Raw genomic sequence first — 26935 nt, forward strand, 5'->3', positions numbered from 1 at the left:
TTTAAGAAGATAATATCCATTTTCTCAGACTATTTAAATTCCAGCAGTAGCTATTTACCAATTAATCTTTGTTCCCTATCCATTCATCCTCCTTATTAATCTTTTATTGCTGCTCTACAGAATTCCTCTTTCCCCCTCCATAAACCATTTTGCCAGAAAGGCATAAAAGCTTCTGAACCCCACTGGGGAGATGAATCTTCATTTCAGATGGTCCCCCCATGTATTCATGTTAAAATAAACTTGATAGCTTTACTTTTATTAATCTGTTTTATTTATAGCTGATTTTTCAGTGAACCTTCCTTGGGCTAAGGGGAAGTTTTCCCTTTGTCCCAACAGTCCTCATGAGCCAGTGTGAAGCTGCTCATCTGTTAGTGGGCACATGAACAAACACCTCGGCCCACCTTTTAAGGTGCCCCTCACAAAGGGAAAGTAGGACAGCCCCAAGCCAGGCTCACACCCACCATTGATCTACAGATTAAACACCATCCCAATTCAAATTCTATCAGGTTTTGTGTTTGTGAATGTATGTAAGAAACACATAGCTAAAAGACTAACACAACCAAAGATCAATATCTGTTACAAAGCTCACTAATTAAATAGCTTGGTATTGGTGCAAGGGGGGATGAACTTAACAATGGGACAGAGCAGAATCTAGAAACTCATCCATTCATATGCGATTCCTGGATCTTTAACAAAGGTAACACTGTAGTGTGGTGGGAAGGATGGCCTGTTAGTAAGTAGCACCAGGACACACGGACGTGAAAACACACTCACAAGGCAATACAAAGTGAGATAACCACCTAGCAGTGCTCATTGCACATCCTGCTAAAGTAAGCACACACAAACTCTGTAAACCGGCAACTCCATTCCTAGATATATACCCAATGGAAATTCAAATGCTCTCTAAACAATGCATCCAAGAATGTTCTCTTTATAATATCTATTTATTTGAAACTATCCAAATGTCCATTAATAAAAGAATAGTGAAATGGACTATGGCATAGTCACACAATTCAATACTATATGGCAATGATAAGGAGCCATTTGCACCCAGGCACCATAGTAGCCATGACTCACGTACACATAAATGGAACAAAGGAAGCCAAAGAAGAATACATATGGGCATGATTCCACTTACATCCTCTACAAAGATGGCCAGCCTTATCCATGATAACCGAGGACATTGGGGACCTCAGTGGGCAGGGCTGGGGCAGCAAAGGAGGCCCCTTGAAGTGCTGGAGATGTCTTTTTTGTTGGTCTTGGTGCTGATACAGAGATGCTCACTGTGTAAAAAGGCATTAGGCTGCACACTCACAACAGGTGTATGTGCATGGTACTTTATTATGCAACATTTGGGGGATGGTCACGCTTGAGCCTCTGACTTGAGGGGGGTGGGGGGATGGGCAATATACATAATCTTAACACTTGTACCCCCATGATACGCTAAAGTCAAAAAAGAAAAAGAAAAAAAACATGGAAACATTCAAGGTCCAGAACCCGCACTCATCCTCAGCCTCACCTAGGATGTCTGGAATGTGGGGAAGCAGGGTTGAGGTTTAGGAGGTTTTCCTGAGTGGTCTCAGATCAGATTCTTCTCCCCATTTATGAGTGCGTCTCCTCAAGGACTGTGCTGAGCTCTCGTGTTACTCCATTAAGCATCGCTGCAGCTCTGAGGGGCAGGTGTTAGAGACCCATTTAACAGATGAGAAAATCTGTAGACAAGGAGACTCAATATTTTGCCTGTGATTATACAATTACTGAGTGGGGTTGTCCTGGCCAGAATCCCAAGCCATCTTGCTCTGAGTAACCACACTGACTCACCCACGCCCACCAGAGGACCTCTCCCTGGCCAGTTAAACAACTGTCCACCCTGCCCTCTGGTTTGCCTGATACGCCCAACACACCACTCACCTTTCCTGTAGTCATCCTCCCCTGTGCCAAAATCCTAACATCTGTCAAGGTCTCTGACTCCTGTGGCTGCCCCTTGAAACCATCCCAGAAGCCCCTGGTTATAGCCGGGGATGTAAACCTGTCCCCATACTTTGAGCTTCCTTGCCGGCACTCACCGCACTCTGCCTGAGGCAGTGGTTACTGGGTTGGAGGTGCATGGGTGGACCATGCTCCTGTCATGTCACCATCTGTGGAGTGATGTGGCTGCCTGGCGACTAGGCAAGTGCCACTGTTCCTTCTCACTGCCCCATAGCTCCCAGTGTGGCTGTACACCAGGAGAGCATCCTTGGTCAGGGATGTGAGGAGGCGTTTCTATGCTGGTCTCCTGGCACTAGTGCACTGCAGGCCTGGGAGGGCGGGGATGAGGGCTTCAAACCCTGAAGCTCATGTTTATCGGGTTGCTACAAAACATGCGGCAGAGCGTCCCCTCTTTTTTTATGGGGGTCAGGGTGTCAGCGGCAGAGGCTAGATCTTTTCTAGGTAGAGAGAGGACACCCTCAAGCCCCACTCCCAGTTGCCAGAGCTCAGGGCTTTGGAAGTAGCAACAACATGACATTGGATTGGGGAGGTAGAAGCACAACCTTATTTTTTGGCCTGAAGGTGGGTTGCTGTTTGGGGTAGTTCTTGGGAACAGAGAGAGTCCCTGCAGTTTCAAACCTAGGGATCCCAGAGGAACTTAGGTCCACCCTGGGGTAGGAGGGAGAGGCCCAGGGCTGTCTGGACAGGGCTGCTACTTTCACTGTGTGTTGATGGGGGTTGGGCGGAGTGTTGAAAATTGGGGGAAAGGCTAAAAACTCCTGCTGGTACCATTCTGGGTGTTCCCTAAAGAGAAAGGCAGCTCTGGGGGCGGGCCGAATCTTAAGTGGCTGCTTCCCCATTTCAGACACTGTGTCCCAGCTTAGGGAACTCCCAGGCGCAATTGGAGCAGTCATGCCCGCCCCTCAGGAGGGGAGCTCAGCCTCTGCTCCGTCTCTGGGCAGTGCGGGTGATGGAAGTGGGAAACCTCGGGCGTTCATATCCCCGGTTTTGAGAATCCCAGGCTCTGTCCCCATGAGTCGAGGCTGACCTCGCTGCTGCCTTGCTAGGAATGCTGCTATCCGCTGGCTCTGTTTGGCGAGGGTTTCCAGGAGGGCCCCCTCACCTCCAGCCCCCACCCGGGAGGGCCAGCGAGCTTGGCTTCCAGGCTCCCAACCTCTCTCTCCCGGCTGGGAGGAGCGGCCTGGAGGAGCAGCCTTGCTGCCTGGGAGCCACCCAGGCTTCTCCTCTTCTATGCCTAAGGAGCATAGAGGTTTGCCCCAGAGAGTAATTACTAACTTCATTTATTGTGTGATCAACTTGGTAGAACAAAGTGTGCCACTGGCTGGGCAGTTTTGTGTATTTATAAGTGTTGAGTGGGAAGTGGAAGTTGCCGCAGGACATATGGCCAAAGGTAAAGGAAGAGTATCACCAACTGGAACCCTGCAGGGCGGCACTCCTGGAGGCAGATGGAGAAAATGGAAGGGGCAATCTGGAAGCGCTCAGGCACCCAGCAGCCGCAGAATGAAGGCTTCTTCAGCCTGCAGCCATGCATCTTAGGACTTCCTGATTCACCTTCCTGAGAGTTTTGTACCTCATAAGGTAGGGAAAGAACAAAGGATTTATGTATGATCAAAAAGGAAGACAAGTTTGGTGACATAGAAGAACCAGGAGAGAAAACGGTTCAAGCCATGCAGCCCTGACAGGGCCCTCTCCAGGGGCCCACAAGTGCCCCCATCCTCCCACAGCCCATGCCCTCGCTCCTGTGAACACCTTAGTCTTTGGACTTGCCAGCCTCTAGAACTATGAGAAATAAATTTCTGTTGTTTGTAAGCCACCCATTTTTGTGAGAGTTTATAGCAGCCCAAAAGGCTAAAACAGAGCCTGTAGGTATAAATGAATTTGCAATCAAGTAAGGGGTTTGCTTTGGGGCTGGTCAACTCCAATCTTACATGGAAAGTTGTCAAGTGAATAGTGTTGTTGAGGACATTCATGTCCATGAATTTTTTTGAGAAGCCTGTTATCAACTTTGTCAGATTCATACCTAGGAGTGAGATTTCCAGGTCATTTGGTATTTCTGTGTTTAACTTTTCGAGAAACTATAAAACTGTTTTCAGCAGCATCTAAAACGATTTGAAGTCCCACAAGCAATTCTCCAATTTCTCCACACCTTTGACAATAGTCCTTATTTATCGATTGATTGATTTTTTATACTGATCCTATTATAATCTCACTGTAGTTTTGATTTGCATTTCCCTAATGACTCAGCACACTTCCATACATTTCTTGGCCATTTGTATTCCTTTTTTGGGGAGAAATGTCTATTCAAGTTCTTTTTAGTTTTTAAATTGAGTTGTTGTTGAGATGTAGGAGTTCTTTATCTGTTCTACATACAAGTCCCTTATCCCTTCATCAGTTCTACATAAAAAGTTACAACAGCCTAAATGCCCATCAACAAATGAGTGGATAAATGAGTTATGGGATACATATACCATGAAATATTATTCAGTCATAAAAAGAAATGAAGCACTGATGCATTCTGTGTTGTGGATGAACCTTTAACACCTTGTGCTGAGTGAAAAAAGCCAGACACAAAAGGCTATATGTTGTGTGATTCCATTCCTGTGCAATACACGTACCAGGTAAGTCTGCGGAGATTGAATGCAGGTTGGTGGTGGTAGGTGCTATCTGGGGGGGCAACAGGAAGCATGTGCTTAATGGATGTGGGGTTTCTTTGAGGGAGATGACAATATTCTGGAACTAAATAGAGGTACTGGCTGTACAACATTATGACTGTACTAAATGCTACTGAATGGTTCAATTTAAAATAGTTGAATTTGTTATATGAATATCACCACAATAAAAAAATTTAAAAACCCTGCACTAATGCTTATAGAAGCTATATGTGTAATAGCCAAAACACTGGAAACAGGTGTTCTTCAAAAGGTATATTGTTAAACAAACTGTTGTGCATCAATACCATAAAATACTGCTCAGCAATACAAAGGAATAAACTACTGAAATTCACAACCAGTAGATAAATCTCCAGAGAATAATGTTAACTGAAAAAAATCCAATCCCAGTGCATTATGTAATATATGATTCTGTTCATCGAACATTCTCGAAATAACATTATAGAACTGGAGAATAAATAAGTGGTAGCCAGGGGGTAAGGAGGGGTTTGGGCTGAGAAGGAAATAGGTGTAGCTATAAAATAATCCTTATGATGATGGAAATATGCTATATTTTACTTTATCAAGATCAGTGTCCTATAGGTCTGCAAGATGTCACCATTGGTGACACTGGGGATCTCTGTATGATTTTTTTCAACTGCATATGAATCTACAATTATCTCAAAAAGATTCACTTGAAATAAATAAATAATGTTATTTTTGGTTCTTTCTAAAACACCAATCTTCCTTGCTAGACCAGAAACTTCATGAAGGAGGTCACAGCTGTGCCTGTCAGGTTCAGTGTTACGGCTCTGTGTCCAGCTTGTAGTACCATCTCAGCTGGTATCTGTGGAATAATGAAATAATTTAATAAGGGGATTGATACACAAATGGGATAAGTGACTGCTCCAACAGGTAAATAATATCAGAACAAGAATTTTAATGTTGTTTCTATAATAATTGTATTATATAATCATATATTTGCTTTAAATAACACATAATATATGATAATGTTACATATGTCTTGTCTCTCCGAGCCTAGCATAATATTTGTACTTAATATTAATAAATTAATGAATGGTGAAGAGAGAAGGCAGTAGGGGAGGGGCAGGTTGTTAACAGGGAGTCTTCTCCTGGCTCCCGCGGTGACCTGGGGACTCCCTGGCCAGGCTGCCGGCGCCGAAGGCCGCAATTCTTCCCTCAGACTTGAGATGAAAGCCCTGCCATGGGAGGTCAGGGTCCCACCAACTAAGTCTCTTAGGCAGAATCCTGTACTCTCTTTCCCGGGATGTTAACATCTTTTTTCTCAGAAAATAACCCCATGTAGGAGGGCGGATGTCTGTCCACCCATTCCCAACTCCAAGGCGCGTCTCAGTGGGTATTGCTGGCTGCGCCTCCAGCGGAGTGTGCCTCCCACGCAGGAGCCAAGCCCAGGGCGCCGGTTTCGGTTCCAGCCCACCCTGGAGCCGGAGATAAAAGGTGTACATTCATAACTGGGTAGAAAATGTTTGGGTGACTCCACATTGAGCCTTAACTTACACATTGTATCAAAAATGAAAGTTCTCGTGGCATCAAGGGAACTGGGAGCCTTCCAGCAACAACTAGGTGTGGCTTGGTGCCTCCGCCCCTCTCTCTGGCTCTCAGAGACTCTTCTCAGCCGACACGTTTGCCGCTTTCTCCAGCCCACTCCCAGACAACCAACCGCACCAGGGCTTGCTCCCGCCTTGCCTTCCCTCCACAGGAGAGAGGAGATGACACCAGGACCCCGTGGCATATTTGGTGAGAGCAGCAAAGGCACCAAGGGGGAGATGGGGGGAGAACAAGGAGACAGTGAGAGGCTGGAGAAGGGGACGAACCAATGACACATTGGTTCTCACTTCTTTCTGGAAAGGGACAGGGAAAGAAAAAAGGGAGGGAAAAAATAGCGAAAACAAGGGGAAAAAAGAAATGAAAATATAGAAAATATGTGAGAAAGAATATAAGTAAATCACACAAAGCAGTAAAAAACTAAGGAAACCTTGAAATAGAGAGAATGGCTTTTATAAAATTACTTGGTTTTTAGAGTTCATAGTGTTTTCTTATTATCTGCAAGAAAATGAGAACAAATTCTTTTTCATTATCACTGGCTAATTTCACATACATAAATACATTGAAAATCAACACCATGAGCCCCCACAGCCTATTCCTTGTACAGTGCTACTTTTAAAAGAAATTTGGCATTGCAATCTTACCCCCTACACATCACGACACCCTTCTTCCCACACCAGCATCCAAGTATTCTCTTGAGATGGCCCCAGCTGTTTTCCTTTTGGAACCTGCATATGCTCATCTTGTTCTTGTTTGTTTGTTGTTTTTTTTTGTTTTTGTTTTATTTCAACATATTACGGGGGTACAAACGTTTAGGTTCCATATACTGCCCTTCCCTCACCCGATTCAGAGCTTCAAGTGTGTCCATCCCCCAGAGGGTGCTCACCACACCCATTACGTGTGTATGTACCTGTTACCTCCTCCCCACTCCTACTGACACTCGATGCATGTTATTACTTATATGTGCACTTAAGTGTTGACCAGTTAATACCAATTTGATGGTAAGTACATGTGATGCTTGTTTCTCCATTCTTAGGATACTTTACTTAGTAGAATGGGTTCCAGCTCTATCCAGGATAATACAAGAGGTGCTGTATCACCATTGTTTTTCTGCGGCTGAGTAGAACTCCATGGTATACATATACCACACTTCATTAATCCGCTCATGTAATGATGGGCACCTGGGTGGTTTCCACATCTTTGCAGTTGTGAAATGTGCTGCTATAAACATTCTAGTGAAGATGTCTTTTTAATAGAATGTCTTTTGTTCTTTTGGGTAGATGCCTAGTAAGGGGATTGCTGGATCAAATGGTAGTTCTACTTGTATCTCTTAGAAGTATCTCCATATTGCTTTCCACAGAGGTTGTACCAGTTTGCAGTCCCACCAGCAGTATATGAGTGTTCCCATATCTCTGCATCCACGTCAACATTTATCATTTGGGACTTTCTGATAGAGGTCATTCTGACTTGAGATAAGTGATATTTCATGATGGTTTTATTTGGATTTCTCTGACGATTAGACAGGTTGAGCATTTTTTCATGTCTGTTGGCCATTGGTCTATCTTCTTTTGCAAAGTTTCTATTTATGTCCTTTGCCCACTTTTTGATAGGGTTGTTTGATTTTTTCTTGTTGATTTTCCTGAGTTTTATGTAGATTCTAGTTATCAGCCCTTTATCAGAGTGTAACATGTGAATATTTTCTCCCATTCTGTAGGTTGTCTGTTTGCTATTGTGATAGTTTCCTTGGCTGTGCAGAAGTTTTTTAATTTGATCAGGTCCCATCTGTTTATTTTTATTGTTGCTGTGTTTGTCTTTGGGATCTTCTTTATAAATTCTTTGCTTAAGCCAATGTCTACAACATTTTTTCCAACATTTTCTTCTAGAATTCTTACAGTTTCACGCATTAGGTTTATGAACTGGTTTTTGTGAGAGGTGAAAGGTGTGGATCCTGTTTCAGTCTTCTACATGTGGCTATCCAGTTTTCTCAGCACCATTTATTGAATAAGGATTCTTTTCCCCAGTGTATGTGTTTGTCTGATTTGTCAAAGATTAGATGGCTATATGAGGATGGTTTTATAACTGGGTTGTCAGTTCTGTTCCATTGGTCTATGTCTCTGTTCTTGTGCCATTTCAATGCTATTTTAGTAACTATAGCCTTGTAGTATAGCTTGAAGTCTGGTAAATCGATGCCTCCCAATTTGTTCCTTTTGCTTAAGATTGCTTTTGCTATACAGGGTGTTCCTTGGTTCCATATGAAGTGTAGAATTATTTTTCTAGATCTGTCAATGATGTTGGTATTTTAATAGGGATTGCACTGAATCTGTAGATCACTTTGAGTAGTATAAACATTTTAATAATGTTGATTCTGCCACCCATAAGCATGGTATGGTTTTCTGCCTGTTTACATTCTCTGCTATTTCCTTCCTCGGTGTTTCATAGTTCTCCCTGTAGAGGACTTTTACCTCCTTAGTTAAATGTGTTCCTAGGTATTTTACTTTCTTTGTTGCTATTGTGAAGGGTATTGGGTCTTTGATTTGGTTCTCTGTTTGTTGTTGGCGTATAGGAATGCTACTAATTTCTGTACATTGATTTTGTAACCTGAGACTTTTCTGAACTTTTTTTTTTTTTATCAATTCCAGTAGTCTCATGGAAGAATCTTCGGGGTTTTCTAGATATAAGATCACATAGTCAGCAATGAGCCATAGTTTGACCTCTTCTGCCCCCATCTATTGTCCTTTATTCCTTCTCTTGTCCGATTGCTCTGGCTAGGACTTCTAGCACTATGTTGAATAGAAGCGGTGATAAATGGCAACTTTGTCTGGTACCAGTTCTAAGTGGGAATGCTTTCAATTTTTCCCCACTCAGTATGATGTTGGTTGTGGGTTTGTCATGTATGGCTTGTATCATTTTTAGGTAAGTCCCATCTATGCCTATTTTGTTAGGCATTCTTATCACAAAAGGATGTTGAATTTTGTCAAATGGTTCTTCTACATCTATTGATAAGATCATATGGTCTGGTTTTGCTTCTGTTTATATGGTGAATTACATTTATAGATTTGCATATGTTGAACCAACCTTGTATCTCTGGGATGAAACCCACTTGGTTGTGATGGATTATATTTTTGATAAGCACTTGAATTCGGTTTGCTAGGATTTTGTTGAGAATTTTTGCATCTATGTTCATAAAGGTTATTGGTCTGTAGTTTTCTTTTTTTGCTGTGTCCTTTCATGATTTTGGTAACAGAGTGATGTTTACTTCATAAAATTTGTTGGGGAAGATTCCTTCCTTCTTGATGTTGTAGAATTATTTCTGCAGGACAGGCACCAGTTCTTCCTTGTAGGTCTGGTAAAATTCAGGTGTGAAACTGTCTGGTCTAGGACTTTTCTTTTTAGGAAGTTTTTTTTATTGCTGTTTCAATTTCGGGACTTGATGTTCATCTGTTCAGGCATTCTATTTCTTCTTGATTGGGCCTATGGAGGCTGTGTGTTTCTAAGAATTTGTTCATTTTCTCCACATTCTCCAGTTTATGTGCATAGAAGTTTTTATAGTATTCATAGATGATATTTTGTGTTTCCATGATATCAATTGTAATTTCTCCTTTTTCATTTCTGATGGAGCTCATTAGAGTCCTTTCTTTTCTGCTTCTGGTTAATCTAGCAAGAAGTGTGTCAATTTTATTTTTTCAAAGAACCAACTTTTTGTATTATTAATCTTCCATATAGTTTTTTGTTAGTGATTTATTTCATTTTGTTCTGCTCTTATCTTCATTATTTCTTTTCTTCTGCTGGGTTTGAGATTGGTTTGCTCATCCTTTTTTAGTTTTTTGAGACAATTCATTAGATGGTTGTTTTGTGACCTTTCTGTATTTTGGATTTAGGCATTTATGGCTATGAGTTTTCCTCTCAGGACTGCTTTATCTGTGTCCCATAGATTTTGATAACTTGTGTCTCCTTTATTAATCAGTTGAAAGAATCTTTTGATTTCCATGTTAATTACCTTCTTAACCCAGTAATGGTTCAGCAAAAGTTTGTTAATTTTCATGGCTTTGTGTAGAGATGAGTATTTCTGTTGGAGTTGATTTCTAATTTTATCCCACTATGGTCTGAGAAGACACATGGTATAATTTCTATTTCTTTAAATTTGTTGAGAGATGTTTTCTTGCCAGGATTTGGCCAGTCTTAGAGAATGTTCTATGACCTGATGAGAAAAATGTATATTCAGTGTTTTTTTGGTAGAATCTTCTGTAAATGTCTCTCAGACCCATTTTTTTCTATAGTTCTGTTTAAGCCCATTGTTTCCTTGTTTATTTTCTTCATTCATAACCTCCCCCTCAAATCTGCCTCCCTGACCAACATGGTTACAGGGTTTTTCTCGGGTGAAATGAATAATGTATGAGAGGTGTGAGCATCATTGCTTATTTGGGGTAGAGTGCAAGGCAAACAAGTACAGTGAAAAATCATGCTGGTACAAATGTCCCATGATCAAAGAATGGCAGATAGGTCACTCCCATTAATGTTATAATGATCTGGGGGTTAATATTGGTGGTTCTTGTAGCCTCATGCTTGGATCAGTGGGTCTTTGGGAACAGTCTGTGATAGAGTACTGCTTATCTTGTGTTCTCTGGACAAACAGGTGGTGTCAGGCTTTATAGGAGGTTCCACAATTCCTGAGAAAGAAGAATGAGAAAGAGAATGTATAAGTGAAACAGAAAGCTATACAATTCTGGTCAGCAAATCTTACTGAGAGTTCTCTGTCTTTTTTCTACACATTTTGAGACTACAGCTTCTAAGCTACCAGGTCTGCGATAAATCTTACTGTCAAAGTCACTTAGAGCTGCCAGCCCCAGCCATAATGTGAACACTGAAAACTGATTTGAAACATGAGGAAACCAGAAGTATTATTGAGAAAACATTTTCTACCTTATGGAGCTGGTTACAATTCCCCTCCCCCCTTTCTTTGTTTATTCCTCAACCTTGGAGAATCAGGGTGTTGATCAATCTTGCTCTTTTCTGCTGAAGTAGGATGTAGTTGGGGCATGAGAATTGAAAGTTTTCAGCCTGTTGCTGAAAGTGTTCCTAAGACATAGGTGAATGAGACATAGGTCTCTAGTACCATTACTTGAGTGTTTTTGCTTGTTTTGAAACGACACTTTAATCCACATTTAATTAATATATATGTAATGAGATAAATCAAGAAAATTAGTAGTAGGAAAGAAAGGCTAAATATTAGATCTTTGAAGGAATAGAGTGAATATTCTGAGGAATCCAGGAGAACAGTTCTGAGAACCAATCTCCTTATCTTAGATCATCTTTGTTAATCCATTATAACCACAAAGCTTATTTTCTAACTTTATCAGCATGTGTTGCCACTTGTGTGGAGGTATTTATATCAGTGTCACATGAAGAATTAGCTATAACACAAACACCCCCTTGTTCTGCTAAAATATAGTGAAGAGTAATGTGATTATCAAGAACTACTTGAGCTAAAGAATTAAAAGATTTTTGTTGAGCAGCTATTGCTAATGCAGTTTTATTAGCAATCATTTTTAAGTTATAGATAGGTTACAAAGCACATGTCGGGGAGCTGTCACTCCCCACCAGGGCAACAGAGTATACCTAAAGAGGTAGTCATCTCCATCCTGGATTCCCCCTGGGAGGTACGGTCTTGGGGCTCCCCAGATAGAATCTCTATCTAAAATTCCCCTACTTATCTGTGAAAACAATTTCAGGGAGTTGGTCCAATGTGTAACTTCAGATATGTTATGGACTGAAAGGGGAGTTCTGAGGAGTCCTAGTTGTTATGCCCCATTGACTAGCTGTCTAAGCAGTCATAATCCCAAGGAGTTCCTTTATTATTTCTATAGACAAAAATATACCCAAGGGGTACACAAACAGTACCTGTTCCTGTTTCAAGGTTTATACTACCATTTTTAGGTAACATCGGGGTTAATTTTTAAACCAAAGGTCTGTGTAAGGGATCCTGTATCTCTGAGAGATAACAGGCTACTAGTTTCCCAAAGTCTTGAGAATATAGCTTTTGTTCATGTACTATATGGTACAGATAAGGGCTTCATGATCCTTGTCTGAGGGGTTGAAACATTTCTTAATAACACAATCTAAAGAGGGTGGTACAAAAAGACTGTAATAGTTGAGTTTTTACAATCAGTGGTCTATCTAGAGACACCAATTGCCCAGTAGAAAGTAAATTTATGATAGTATGGGACCCTATTGTCACTTTGTACATAATGTCTGATAAGGGGCTGGGTAAGAAAGAAACATGGGACTTGTGAGTAGAGTTATTAGTCATACTCTGCAGGTAATCCAAGAGACAGACTTCTGTGAATTCCATGTGCAGGAGGGAATATTAGTGAAATTGCATATAGGAACTATAGGGTCAGAATGATCTTGTACTGACCAAGGACTTGGATGACAAACCCAGCAGCCAGATAGGCTAGCAGAGGAGGCAATAGCTTGAGAAATTCTAACTAAAGAATTGTCTTGCCAGGCAAGCAAAAATCCCCAAGGAACAAATAAGATGCATAGGGTATATAATTTCATGTTACTTATCTCTTTTGTGGGGGAGTAATTTTAGGTCCTCTAAGGGCTCACAAGTCCACTGCTTCTCCAGTCCTTCAGAAAGTGAGTAATCTATGGCTTACCTCTTGTGAGTTTAACTGTTGAGTGAGTTTTCAGGAGCACCTCAAATGGGCTGATCCACTGTGGCTGTAGTTGATCTTCAGGATGCTGGTTTCTCCAGGTTTTCAGTAACAACTTGTCTCCTGGCATAATGGAGGGAAGGGCCATGTCTATTGAAAACTGGAACCTTTTGGAAGCAAATGCAGAAATAGTAGTTACTGTGTTACCAAACTGATTTATATAGGAATGATACTCAATCTCTGGGGATAGAAAGTCATTGGGTGATCCCTGACTGGAACCTCTTACGAATGGTCTCCCATACAAAATTTCAAAGAGGCTAAATGCCAGCTTACTTCTAGGGCCACATGAATTCTCAACAGGGCAAGGCATAACACTTTGTCCCAAGTTAAATTGGTCTCTTGAAAAATTCTGGAGAGAGTATTTTCTAAGGTTCTACTTATCCATTCAGTTTTCCCCAAAGATTGAGTTGAGGTATCCATGAGGAATGCCATTTCCAATCGATTTCTAAAATTATTAATATTTCTTGGGTGGATTTGGCAACAAAGCTGGCTCCATTATCACTTTGGAGAGTTGATGGAAGTCTAAACCTAGGAACAATTTCCTTTAAAAGGGCCTTTGTGACATCTGATGTCCATTCAGTTCTGGCAGGTTAAGCTATAACATGTCCCTTTGGCTGGAAACCAGAGCATATCCAGCCTTGTGCTGTCTGTGTTCCATGAGGCTATTCCCATATGTGAACAATTCCTCATCAAGGTCTGACAACGGTTTATCAGTCAAATCTAGATGGCTAGACTATACTTGATCAATGATGTGAATGTAATCCTGAACTGGGAAGTGAGAGCCCATAGGCAGCAAGTCGGTAGGAGTCAAGGTGGACATTGTCTTTAAGGTCACATTAGGATTATCTAACAGAGTACTTGATACTTGCCCCAAAAGCCAGTTAGCAACCAATAGCCCCCCCTTCTGTTCTACTAGGGACAGCACATAATGTGCAGTATAAACAGTTACTGGCTGTCGAAGAGTAAACTTTTCCACTTCTTAAATATTACAAGTAGTGGCAATTGCTCTGAAACAAGTGGGCTATTTTTTTGCCACAGGTCACTTATGAGCTCCCAAAATATAACTTAATACATGCAGTCCAACCCCTTCTCTTTCTTGGATGAACAAATGCAAAGGCTTATGCAAATGTGGAAGCCCCAGTGCAGGGGCAGTCATCAGTTTTTCTTTAATAATAATTATAACACAATCCTTTTGACATTCTCCTGTCCAAGTAAAGGGCTCCTTTTTCCTCTTCTTTTAAGGCTTCATATAGAGGTCTGGCTATTAGGCCATAGCTAGGAATTCAAATCTGACAAAATCCTGCCATACCCAGGAATCCTGGCAGCTGCTTGTGAGTGGTGGGGACGGCTACATAGTTTGCAGCCTTCTTGTGATCTCGGAGGAGGTTTCGTGTCCCTGGAGACAATTCAAATCCTAAGTATATGAAAATGGGCAGTGAGATTTGAGCCTTTTCTGGGATGTTTTATATCTTTTGCCAGCTAAGAAATTCCATACAGTTACAGCATGCTGTCTTAATTCAGCTTCAGTTTCACTTGCAATAAAAATGTCATCTATATACTGCAAACTTACTCCCTTTTCTGAAATTATTTTTCTTAAATCTCTAGCTAGAATTTCTTCAGATAGTTGGAGAATTTCTAAATCCCTGAGGGAGGACATTCCAACAGTACTGACATTTGGTTTTAGTCCTTAAATCCTCTCATTCAAAAGCAAAGAGTTCTTGTGACTGTTCAGAAGCAAGGGCAGTGCAAAAGAAGGCATCTTATAAGTCTATCACTAAAAACCAAGCAAAATTTCCAGATGGAGTGGTGAGAATAATATAAGGATTAGGTACCACAGGATGAATGTTTCAATATTTGGTTTATTGCCCTCAGATCCTGAATAAACCAATATTCCTGAGCTCCTGGTTTTTGAACTAGCAAAACAGTAGTGCTATAAGGAGTAACAAGGCTAAGAATTCAAGACCCTTCCTAGCTTGAAGCTTTAATGGCTACTGCTTGTGTTGAGGAGGACAAATTCCTGGTTTTATGTTGATATAAGCAGGGTCCACATGTGTCCTTCCAGGTTGTCTGGTAGCCCAGACCTCAGGGTCAACTTGAGTGAGGACTTCAGTGGACAGCTTCTGAGGGACAACCAAGGAGGTGAGCAGAGCTGCTTGTAAGCCACAGGCATGTTCTTGGGAAACTGCAATATGCACTTGTTTATTTTGAAAGGTCACTTGAACCTGTAATTTAGAGAGAAGGCCTGGAAGAGGGCACTCAGGCATATGCAGAAAGTGTGTGTGAAGAATGACTTCCCAATAGCACAATCCAGTGGCTGGAGAAAATATTTGGAGAGGGTTTTCCAGATACCCCAATCACCAGCACTGAGTTTTTGGTAATCTTAGCCAATTTAACTTTTAAAACTAAGTAGGTTGTACCATGTATCAATTAGGAAATCAATCAGGTTTTTTTTCCCCACTTTTATGATTACCCTGGGCTCCTGGTAGGAGATCTTAATCACTGGTTGTAATTCCCACAGATTCTGGGGAGCCCTGGGGACCCTATCATTCCATATCTTCTGCATTTAGCCCCATCAATTGTACAGTAGTTTCCCTGTCCCTCTTTTGCTGTTCTTTAGTCTGTTCATGGTTTATAAATCCCTTATAAGCCATATCAACCAAATGGGAGATGGGCAAAGTCAGAACCCCCTTCTAACTTTCATAAATTTTACTGAATGCCAGGCATATTCCAGCCAAAAAAGTCATGTCAGTTACCTTTGAATTATCAGGACTTTTTGCGTCTATATCAGTATATTTCTGATATGCCTTCATTATTTTTTCTAGGAAGGCTGATGGATTTTCATCTGTTTCCTGTCTTATTTCCTGAGCCCTGTTTGAGATTTTAGTTTTAGGGACCACTTTCATGAGCCCAACCAGGATGCAGTTTCAAAAATGTTGACTGTTACCTTCCTCTCCATGGTTTGGGTTCCAGATGGGGTTAGGTGTTGGGATGGCTAAATCAGCTCTGGTTCTCACATGGTTATTTCGGTCTTCTGCATGCAATCAGTCAGCTTCTACTTGAGTCTTTTCCAGGACAGTTCAATGCTCCTTGGTCAAGCAGACTCTGGACAGCTGCCCATGTGGGGTGATGTGTGGGGAAAATAGATTCAAACAGATCAGTTATAGGTTGGATCATCCCTGTATACAGGGTTATTTTGTTTCTAATTGTACAAATCAGAAGTGGTAAATGGGTTATAAACCAATATTAATAGAGCTGGTTGTCCATTCTCATTTATTGTTTCTATAGGGGCCTGTCTCAAAGGAAATTGCCCTGCTGGGAAGGAGGAAAGACCCCAACCCAGTTGTGTTCCTTGCTGGGTGTGTGAAGGAGAGACCATGTCCCCATGTTTCCCATGACTATTCTCAGAGAAGGAAGGAAGTGAAGGATAGATGGCTGGAGGAGCCAATGGGGTGTGGGGTAAGGAAGAAAGGGGCCAGAGCCATAAATAGGCCAAGAGGGTTAGGAGAGGGATCTTCAAAAGAAATCAGAGCTGCAGCCAGAGCCACCACTGTGGTCAAAGCTGCAATCAGCAAATCAGCCACAGCTTGAGCATGAGCCAGCATAGCCAGAGCTGGAGCCACTGCTACAGCTGCCCAAAGGTCTACTTCAACATGGGCATTTTCTTCTGATGGCAAGACAGGGTTCTTAAATCTGGATTCTTCTTCCTCAACCATACTGAAGGCTTCTGTCCTCTGTATTAGAATCTTACATTTAATTGGATGTGCTTCTTTTGATACAGAAGCATAAAAGACTGTACATGAGGGATTTCATCCCATTTCCCAACACAGTGACAAAAATTATCTAACTGGAGAATAGGATTATAGCTCAATGAGCCATTAAGGGGCTGTATTTCCCAGACCCATGAGAGTACTGGGGCCAGCCAGTATTACACAAATATACCATATTTTCTTTATAGGCTCATTGCCATATTCAGACCAGTTTGTAACAGATGGTTGGATCAAATTGTTTTTGACAAAGTTGGGACTTGTTCACATGGCCAAACTTCAGGTGCTCCAAGAGGCAATGTCATGAAAACTATTGACTAAAATTTACATAAAGCAGGTTTCATGGCAGTTTGAGGTTTTTAAAAAGGCCTCTTTAACCTCTTTTTTCCCTTCAGTTTCAAATGAGTAACTGGCTGTTCCCAGCTGGCCTTGAATTTGTGATAACATAGTTCAGTGAGCTCCATCTCAACACCTGTAACTTAGAAATCACAGCTTCAGCAGGGAAATGATAGATAGTTTAACCAACTTTGCATTTGAACTCCACAGTGCCAGATCGACCATCTGAGCTCTGACATTTTCTTGATGTATTTTGCCCATCAGTTCAAACACGTGCACAAGAACAGAACATAGTATGTAGAGACCAGCTGGAGTCCTAGAAAACCTGGCATCTCTTTAAACTTTCTCATACATTTATGTCACATACTAATATAGATAAATACTCAATACAAAGAGAAATGGAGAAGGTTGCAAACACAAGCCCAGGAAAAACATATCAGACAAAACAAAATCCAAAGCAAATACAGTACTTTCAAACAAATATTTATATAGGGAGACTGGGAAGAAGTATTCAAGAATCTTATCTCAAACCATTACCACAAACAACCTGGTCTAGGTCCAAATGGCATGAAAGCCCAAACGGCAGGGATAGAGGATTCCTAGTGCACAACCTTTACATTTATGGATGGAATTCGTATTTCTCATGCCACAGACACAAACATAAAAACCAGAGGGACTGCAGTTCCAACAAATAAGCCTAAGGAGTGCCCAATACAGTCACAAGTTCTACCCTGCCAAACGGTTGAGGCCTCTAGCCCAGACTCCAGAGGAATTCCCCAGAGAGAGAGAGGAGTTTTATAGGTCCTACTCTTGCAAATGGCTGAGGTTCCCCACCCAAATGGGAATTCCAGAGAACCTCCCCAGAGGGTGAGATGAGTTTCTCTGATGTGCAGTACCTTCAAAGAGCTCTCACCTGTCCAGATGCAAATGCCAAAATCCAAAAGTCAAAGGTCCATTCGTCCCTGACAATCAGGGATGCATTTGGGGCTGACAACAGGGAAATAAATTAGTGAGAGAAACCAAAACCAACCTCTGGCAGAAACGCAGCTGGGCAGCTGCTAGGAAGGCTTTAAAGTCTCTCTCCACTCCTTGTCCACCAATCCACGAGCAATGGATCCTAGATGAGTTCCTGAGTGGGTGATGAACCCACGGGGGGGGGGGGCGGGGGGGCAGTTTGATGTTGCCTGCCACACAGAAAGCCAGTTAGTGAGATAGTGAGGATTGTTAAGGAGGAACCGATTTATTTCAGTGGACATGGACATGTCAACTTGAGTGGGTTATTAACTGTCTCAAATGAACCTCCCCAACCAAGATGTTTTTCCTAGAGGAGAAATGAATAATGCAGGAGGGGTGTGAACATCACTGCATGTTTGGGGTGGAGTGCAGGGCATGCAAGTGCAGTGAGAAATCATGCTAGTACATATGTCCCACAATCAAAAAATGGCAGATAAGCCCCTCCCAGGGTGGAGATTTCAGTATCATAATAAGCTAGGGGTTAATATTGGTGATTCTTTCAGCCTTGTGCACAGGCTCAGAGGGTCTGTGGGCATGGTCTGTGGTGTAGTATTTCTTACCTTTTCTTCTCCAGATGAACAGGCTGTCTGAGGTTTCGTAGAAGGTTCCACCATTCCTGGTCAAGAAACTCAAAAGAGAATGTATCTCTGCCTATTTTCTGTCTATTGAGAATGTAGCTGCTAAGCTACCAGGGGGAGATAAATCTTACTGTCGGGGTTACTAACAGCTACCAGCCCCAGCCACAATGTGTACACTGAAAACTCATTTGAAAAATGATGAAACTAAAAATACTGTTGAGAAAATATTTTCTACCTTATGGAGCCAGTTACTCTATTATTTTCCCTCTTACCCTACATGAACTAACAAGAAAATATAATAATGATTTTAATAATTCTATCTCTCAGCTTGGATAATTATTTTTGTAAAGGTATAACCAATATTCTTAACCAAAAAAGAAAACTTGGAAATTGAATGATTGAAAACATTATTTCTGACTGGTTACTTATTCATCTAAATCAACTTGATTTAGAATGAATCATCAGGGCCATTGGAGAGCAGGAAATAAACAAAACAGGCCTTGACCCCTGTGAACAGGCCTTTGAAAACCCCCTTCACAATCCTCTCACTGCAATGTCACTGGCCATCACCTTAGTTTGAGTTTAGCATGCATATCACAGGTTCCCACGTTGGATGCTCTCATTGTAGATTTGCTCTCCGGAGGCACTGTGGGTAAAGCAAAACATATAAGTGAAATCCAGAAGAGGCATCAATTTTTTAACACATTCAGAAAGGAGCTAAAATAAATGGTAACTGGAGAATATAGGGATGCCTTGCAGAAATTTGGAGGGGAACAGAGAAGACTTTAAAGAAATCAGAATCAACCTAGGATTGTGTTTTGGATATCAAACCCTTTTAGTAAAAAGAGAAGCCAGGAACACACAACAGTGACAGCTTGGACCTAGTTCTTTTCCCTGGTTGTGTGAAGACAAAGCCAAGTCCAGCTTTTCTAACACAGAATCACAGCACAGTCACTACTCTGTGGGTTCCCAAACCTAAATTCTCCTATGATTCACATTCTTCCTGTTTACAGCCAGGGCCTATTTCCAGGTCTAAGCCCAATGGGCAGGATTTAGAAGTGACACAGCACACGTACCTCTGCTTTGCCTGTAAGAGACCTGCCTCAGGAGCTGACCAGAAGTCCTTCTCTTTATAGCACTTTATGGTATACAAGTAACAGAATTCCATTTGAAGCCATGGAGATGCACTTCTCCCACTTTTTTAGCAACTCTGAGAACAGTAAGATGAGGGTTAATCCAGTGCACAAGAAGACACATTATTGAAGACACAATAATGCAGCAAAAATGAAGAAGTGCCAGTGTGGGGTGGGGACAGTAGGAGAGGATGGAAGAGGGAGAAGAAAATAAAGATGGAGAAGCAGAAGGTCCATGGGAAGAGTCCCATCCCTCCACCTTGAGCACTACCTTGTCCTCAAGAGAGCGCAGGTCCAGAGTCAGAACACCAGCCTGAGATCCTTCATTCTGCCATTCACTTTTTAAGTGTCTTTGGATAAGTGACTTTAACTCTCTGAGCCTTAGTCTCCATGCCATAAAATGGAGATAATAATAACACCTGTGTTCTCAAGCTCAAAAATATTTGTGAGAATGAAAATGTGGTGTGGCTTTAAGAGGCCCATCCATCTGAGCAACTTCCTATTCAGTATGCTCCAAGAGGAAGTCATTGAGTGATAAAAGGTATGCCACCTCAGCTGGCTCAAGATTCTCAATGTCCATTAACATAGACTGTACTCTTGTCTTCCAGTGATCAAGGTCTTTTGCCACATCAGGAAATGGAGCATAAACATCCTCATTTAGCTCACACTCCAGGCTCTCTACTGAGGAGGAGTCACTCAGTTCAAAGTGAGATATATCTGTCAGAAAATCAAACCATGATTAACACTTAAACTGAGCACAAATAGAGCCCAATGCTGCCTTAGAAACCATTTATGGTGCTTATTTTAATTGTCTTTTCATGTAGAGCATTTAAATTCCTTTCTTGAATACTCTCTGAAGAAAGAAAGGATCTTTTACCATCTTGCAAAATGTTAGTACAGAATAAAGGAAGAAACACCTGTTGGGGTATACTAGCTTTATCTCAGGTCCTGATGAATGGGCTTTCCTTAAGGAAGATTTTTCAAAGTAATGAATATGTCATAAGGCCAAGAAATGGTGAAAAATATGAAGGAAGTAATATCAGATATACCTAGATTCTGAAAACGACTCTGCCTTCTAACATGGATTGCTGGTTGTTATACATAATTAACCTAGTCTTGGGGAAACCATTCAATAACCTTATCAAATTTCTCTTTTAAAATGTTATTTAATACACATTATCTTATTTAATATTTATAATAGCCACAAAGAAATTTTTATCCACATTTCATCAATGAAGATATTCATTTTCAGTGGCATAGAATAATTGGCCCAAGAAAACACAACTATTAACTGGTCGTACAGGAATTCATATTATAGAAGGCTGTTTGTCTTTGAATTCAGCATCTCCCTACCCCAAATGATGTGAGTTGTTTTCAAACATTCTCATAGCACCTTAGTATTCTGAAAAGTATCTCAGGGACTAGTAAGAGGAGGGAAAGAAAGAAAAGAAAAACAGGCCTGCCTCTACTACCTCTGGGCTTTTTATTCCAGTTTCAACCATAACACATCCTACTGCATATATTAGGGATCCTCATAAAGTGTTATTTAAAAAAAAGGTTTAAACAGCATACAAAAGCATGCTGCCACTAATAACTTCTTGAAAGCTGTGACCTCATTATATACATTTCTTAGCCCTGCCACAATATGATCATGCCCTGGCCTATTAGCAGGCCTTTTAGGAAAGGATCAGAAGCCTTGGGCCCCACTGACCCAGGACAGAGGCTCCCTTCACCTCAGATGACAGGGGCTCCAGGAAAACCGTTGCCACAACATCTTCACAAACATGTATCTATTTTTCACAAAAAACAATCCAATTATTGGCAATACCTGAGGCATTACTTCTAGTGCTATGTGTCCCTGAAGATTCTCCATAAAGGGACGTGACTTCTCCTCCAAATACTCTTTGGCATTTCTCTAGCATAAATTGAAAGAGCAGCGTAACCTATACAAAGATAGACAAACATGAAGTGCTGGCTCTCATATAACATATCTATAAACCCCATTTCATATCTGAATATATATGATATCTTCAAACACGCCATTAACTGCCAGGCACTACAGGAGTGAAGTTTTTAAGTAACTACTGTATTATTACCACTTCCACATTTTTAGATGAGGACACTGTGGGTCAGTGTCACTGAATTTGCCCAAGATTATGCATCAGGCAAGTGGTGGGGCTGAGAACTGCACCTTGGCTTGCCTAACTCCAGCATCCTTTTTGTTTGTTTTGCCTCATCTAAATTTTAGAATCCTATCAGTTGCTATCTTATCACTCTGTGGGTTAAGTTAATCATAGTGTTTATCCTTTATAAAGTGAAAAGAGAAGTAAATCAATTGTTATCATTTTTCTTGTTGGCAAATGACTTTTATATAGTCTACCAGGATAGAATAAAACACCCCATAGTTAGTAAACTCTAATTTACAAGTGTATTTAAGCTATTTAAGAAGTTGTCTATCAGAAGTAACACCTCAAATTTCATTTTCAAAATGGTGATGCAGTTCTCTAGGGCAGACAAGAAAACATTCATTACCTTGCTTGTGAATTCATTTTCTGGTTCTGGGCCGCAGGAAGTAGCAGGCCAAAGCATGGTGGGAGCCACACATGCTGCCAAGTTCGATGAATCCATCTGATTCAATGCAGAATTTTTTTCAATATTGTACAGTAAGGCAAATAGATAGTTTAAGAGCACAACATTTGCTCTTGGAAGCTTCTCTAAGAGCCTAAAGACAGAAAAATGCACTTTTTACACAAGATATTGTTTTAAAAATTTATAAAGAGAGGCACACTCTAACTTTGCACAAAGAAGAGGGCAAATCAATAACCCAACTCAGATACACAACCTTCACTTAACCTGTACTGAGCAAAGTGAGGACGCTTGAAGAGGAGAAAATAAGCACTTGGAGTTTATTTTTTTGTATATTTCTACACTGTCTTCACAATCCAATGAAAATGTGAAAGAATGCAGAAAAAGTACCATTAAAAAATAAAAACCTTTCTGAAATATTTCCCTGAAACTAGTAGAATGTGTTTAAACTTAGGCAAATCCTATAACAATGCAGAATAATCTCAACCAAAACCCACAAAAACCTTTCTGATAAAATTAAACAGCCATTCAATCATAAAGTTCTCCTTTATTTCCATGTAGCAACTCAGGAATGTTGTCTCTTGGTGAGAACCCAAACCTCAGCTATGAAGACTTCCAGGACCATTCTGAGAGTTTATGCTCTGCTCCTCCATCTCCTAAGGTTGATTTTGTCCCAAATCTCACCTCATTAGTATCACTTACACATATAGGTCAAACTTATAGTAGTATGTTTTCTACTGTTCTTATTTGGTAATTGATAAGGGATTCTTTTAATGATTATTCACCAAAAATTATTACTACCATCCAGAAAACATATTTAAGCTGATATTCATGATTGTTGCTGTTTTGTATAAGAATCTGCACCCTGGTGATAACAAGGTAGTGTTACTCTTTTTGCACAAATAGCACAAAAGATTTTCTTCACTATAATAGACTGACAGTGAGTACAGTTCTTTTTTTCTTTTTTCTTTTATTTCGGCATATTATGGGGGTATAGATTTTAAGGTTTCAATAAATGCCAATTTCCCCCCTCCCCCCACAAGTCTGAGTCTCCATCATGACCATCCCCCAGATGGTGCACATCTCACTCATTATGTATGTTTATACCCGCCCCCCTCCCCCCTGCAAAATTCCCTATTACTGTAGTACCTATGTGTCCACTTAGGTGCTACTCAGTTAATACCAGTTTGCTGGAGAATATATCTGGTGCTTGTTTTTCCATTCTTGGGATACTTCACTTAGTAGTATGGGTTCCAGCTCTAACCAGGAAAATATAAGATGTGCTATATCACCGTTGTTTCTTAGAGCTGAATAGTACTCCATGGTATACATATACCACATTTTATTAATCCATTCTTGGATTGATGGGCACTTGGGCTGTTTCCACAGCCTTGCAATTATGAATTGTGCTGCTATAAACATTCGAGTGCAGGTGTCTTTTTTGTAGAGTGTCATTGGATCATTTGGGTAGAAGCCCAGCAATGGGATTGCTGGATCAAATGGTAGATTCACTTGTATCGCTTTAAGGTATCTCCATATTGCTTTTGACAGAGGTTGAACTAGTTTGCAGTCCCACCAGAAGTGTAGGAGTGTTCCTCTCTCTCCGCAACCACGCCAGCATTTATTGTTTAGAGATTTTTTGATAAAGGCCATTCTCACTGGGGTTAAGTGATATCTCATTGTGGTTTTGATTTGCATTTCCCTGATGATTAGAGATGTTGAGCATTTCTTCATATGTTTGTTGGCCATTCTTCTGTCTTCTTTAGAAAAGTTTCTGTTCAAGTCCTTTGCCCACTTTTTAATGGGGTCTTTTGATTTTTTCTTCCTGATTTTCGTGAGTTCTAAGTATATTCTAGTTTTCAGTCCCTTATTGGATGCATAGGATGCAAAAATTTTCTCCCATTCTGTAGGTTGTCTGTTTATTTTCATGACTATTTCTTTGGCTGTGCAGAAGCTTTGTAGTTTGATCATGTCCCATTTATTTATTTTTGTTGCTGCTGTGATTGCCTTTGGGGACTTCTTCATAAACTCTTTGCCCAGGCCAATGTCTAGGAGAGTGTTTCCAACTTTTTCCTCTAGAGTTCTAATAGTTTCATACCTTAGGTTTAAGTCTGTTATCCAGCGTGAGTTGGTTTTTGTGAGAGGTGAAAGGTGTGGGTCCTGTTTTAGCCTTCTACAGGTGGCTATCCAGTTTTCCCAGCACCATTTATTAAAAAGGGATTCTTTTCCCCAGCGTATGTTTTTTGTCTGCTTTGTCAAAGATTAGATGGCTATATGAGGATGGTTTTATATCAGGATTCTCACATCTGTTCCACTGGTCAATATTCCTATTTTTGTGCCAATACCATATTGATTTAATTACTACAGCTTTGTAGTATAGTTTGATATCTGGCATATTAATGCCTCCCATTTTGTTTTTGTTACCTAGAATTGCTCTTGATATTCGGGGTCTTCTTTGGTTCCATACGAAGCGTAAAATTATTTTTTCTATATCTGTGAAGAATGCTGATGGGATTTTAATAGGTATTGCATTGAATCTGTAGATCAGTTTGGGTAGTATAGACATTTTGATGATATTGAGTCTGCCGATCCACGAGCATGGTATGGATTTCCATCTGTTTACATCCTCTGCTATTTCCTTCCTCAGTGTTTCATAGTTCTCCCTGTAGAGGTCTTTTACGTCCTTGGTTAAGTATATTCCAAGGTACTTTAATTTCTTTGTTGCTATTGTGAAGGGAATTGAGTCTTTGATATGGTTCTCAATTTGATTGTTGTTGGCGTATATGAATGCCTCTGATTTCTGTGTATTGATTTTGTATCCTGAGACTTTACTAAATTCATTGATCAGTTCCAGGAGTTTCTTGGTTGAATCTTTGGGGTTTTCTAGATACAATATCATATCATCAGCAAACAGTGAAAGTTTGATCTCTTCTGCCCCTATTTGGATACCTTTGATTCCATTTTCCTGTCTGATTGCTGTAGCCAAGACTTCCAGCACTATGTTGAACAGAAGTGGAGATAGTGGGCAGCCTTGTCTGGTTCCAGTTCTAAGTGGGAATGATTTCAATTTTTCCCCATTCAGTATGATGTTGGCTATGGGTTTGTCATATATGGCTTGTATCATTTTTAGGTATGTCCCTTCTATGCCTATTTTCTTAAGTGTTCATATCATGAAAGGGTGTTGAATTTTGTCAAAAGCTTTTTCTGCATCTATTGAAAGAATCATGTGGTCTTTGTTTTTGCTTCTGTTTATGCGGTGAATTGCATTTATAGATTTACGTATGTTGAACCATCCCTGCATCCCTGGGATGAAGCCCACTTGGTCATGGTGGATTATTTTTTTTATAAGTGTCTGGATTCAGTTAGCTAAGGTTTTGTTGAAAATTTTTGCATCTATATTCATTAGGGATATTGGTCTGTAGTTTTCTTTTTTTGTTGCATCCTTTCCTGGTTTTGGTATCAGAGTAATATTCGCTTCATAAAAGGTGTCAGGGAGGTTTCCATTCTTCTCGATGTTGTGGAATGGTTTCTGCAAGATAGGTACTAGTTCTTCTTTGTAAGTGTGGTAAAATTCGGGTGTGAAGCCATCTGGACCAGGACTTTTCTTTTTAGGCAGATTTTTAATTGCTGTTTCTATTTCAGCTGTTGGGATTGGTCTGTGCAGGGAATCTATTTCTTCCTGGTTGAGCCTAGGGAGGCTGTGTGTTTCTAGAAATTTGTCCATTCCCTCCATATTTTCCAGTTTGTGTGCATAAAGATTTTTGTAGTATTCATAAATTGTATCTTGTATCTCTTTGGGATCAGTTGTGATATCTCCTTTTTTGTTCCTGATGGAGCTTATTAGAGATTTCTCTTTTCTGCTTTTCGTTAGCTTAGCCAATGGTGTGTCAATTTTGTTTATTTTTTCAAAGAACCAACTTTTTGTTTTATTAATCTCCTGAATAGCTTCCCTGTTTTCAATTTCGTTTAGTTCTGATTTGATCTTGTTGATTTCACTTCTGCTGGGTTTGGGGTTGGTCTGTTCTTCCTTTTCCAGCTCTTAGAGTCGTTTCATTAGATTGTCTATTTGTGATCTTCTTGTGTTTTGGTTATAGGCATTTATGGAGATAAACTTTCCTCTCTGAATTGCTTTAGCTGTCTGTGTCCCAGAGGAGTTGATAACTTGTCTCTCCATTGTCGTTTTCTTCATAGAATTTTTTAATTTCCATCTTGATTTCTTCATTTATGAAGCAATCATTTAGTAGGAGGTTGTTTAATTTCCACATTTTTGTGTAGAAATGTGAGTTTCTGTTAGGGTTGATTTCTAGTTTTATTCCACTGTGATCTGAGAAGGTACATGGTATGATTTCTATTTTTTTAAATTTCTTCAAATTTATTTTGTGTCCTAGGATATGGTCAATCTTAGAGAATGTCCCATGAGCTGATGAGAAGAACGTATATTCAGTGGATTTGGGGTAGAATGTTCTGTAAATGTCAGTCAAACCCAATTTTTCTAGAGTTTTGTTTAAGTCCATTATTTCTTTATTAATTTTCTGTTTGGGGGATCTGTCTCGTGCCGTCAGTGGGGTGTTGAAATCTCCGGTC

General features: G+C 40.5%; 1 protein-coding gene and 1 long non-coding RNA gene across 2 annotated transcripts in view; both read right to left on the reverse strand.

Moving 5' to 3' along the window:
- Positions 1 to 6675: 6675 nt before the first annotated feature.
- LOC142870647 (uncharacterized) lies at positions 6676 to 18213 on the reverse strand. Its single transcript, XR_012919012.1, has 4 exons — positions 18071 to 18213; positions 15885 to 16050; positions 12884 to 13047; positions 6676 to 10891 (listed from the first exon to the last, which is right to left on the reverse strand). It is a non-coding gene; the product is annotated as an uncharacterized LOC142870647 (long non-coding RNA).
- Positions 18214 to 18337: 124 nt separating this feature from the next.
- Positions 18338 to 26935, reverse strand: part of LOC105864568 (rho GTPase-activating protein 20-like) — a 57884-nt gene continuing 49286 nt past the window's right edge. Inside the window, exons 13-17 of the mRNA XM_012752544.3 lie at positions 22298 to 22487; positions 21594 to 21708; positions 20037 to 20482; positions 19709 to 19842; positions 18338 to 19278 (exon numbers count right to left, since the gene is read on the reverse strand). Of these exons, the coding sequence (XP_012607998.1) occupies positions 20265 to 20482; positions 21594 to 21708; positions 22298 to 22487 (523 nt within the window). The 3' untranslated portion in view covers positions 18338 to 19278; positions 19709 to 19842; positions 20037 to 20264. The remainder of the gene's footprint in view (positions 19279 to 19708; positions 19843 to 20036; positions 20483 to 21593; positions 21709 to 22297; positions 22488 to 26935) is intronic.

The sequence above is a fragment of the Microcebus murinus genome, chromosome 4, assembly GCF_040939455.1.
Source record: "Microcebus murinus isolate Inina chromosome 4, M.murinus_Inina_mat1.0, whole genome shotgun sequence".
In the NCBI taxonomy this organism is placed as follows: Eukaryota; Metazoa; Chordata; class Mammalia; order Primates; family Cheirogaleidae; genus Microcebus; species Microcebus murinus.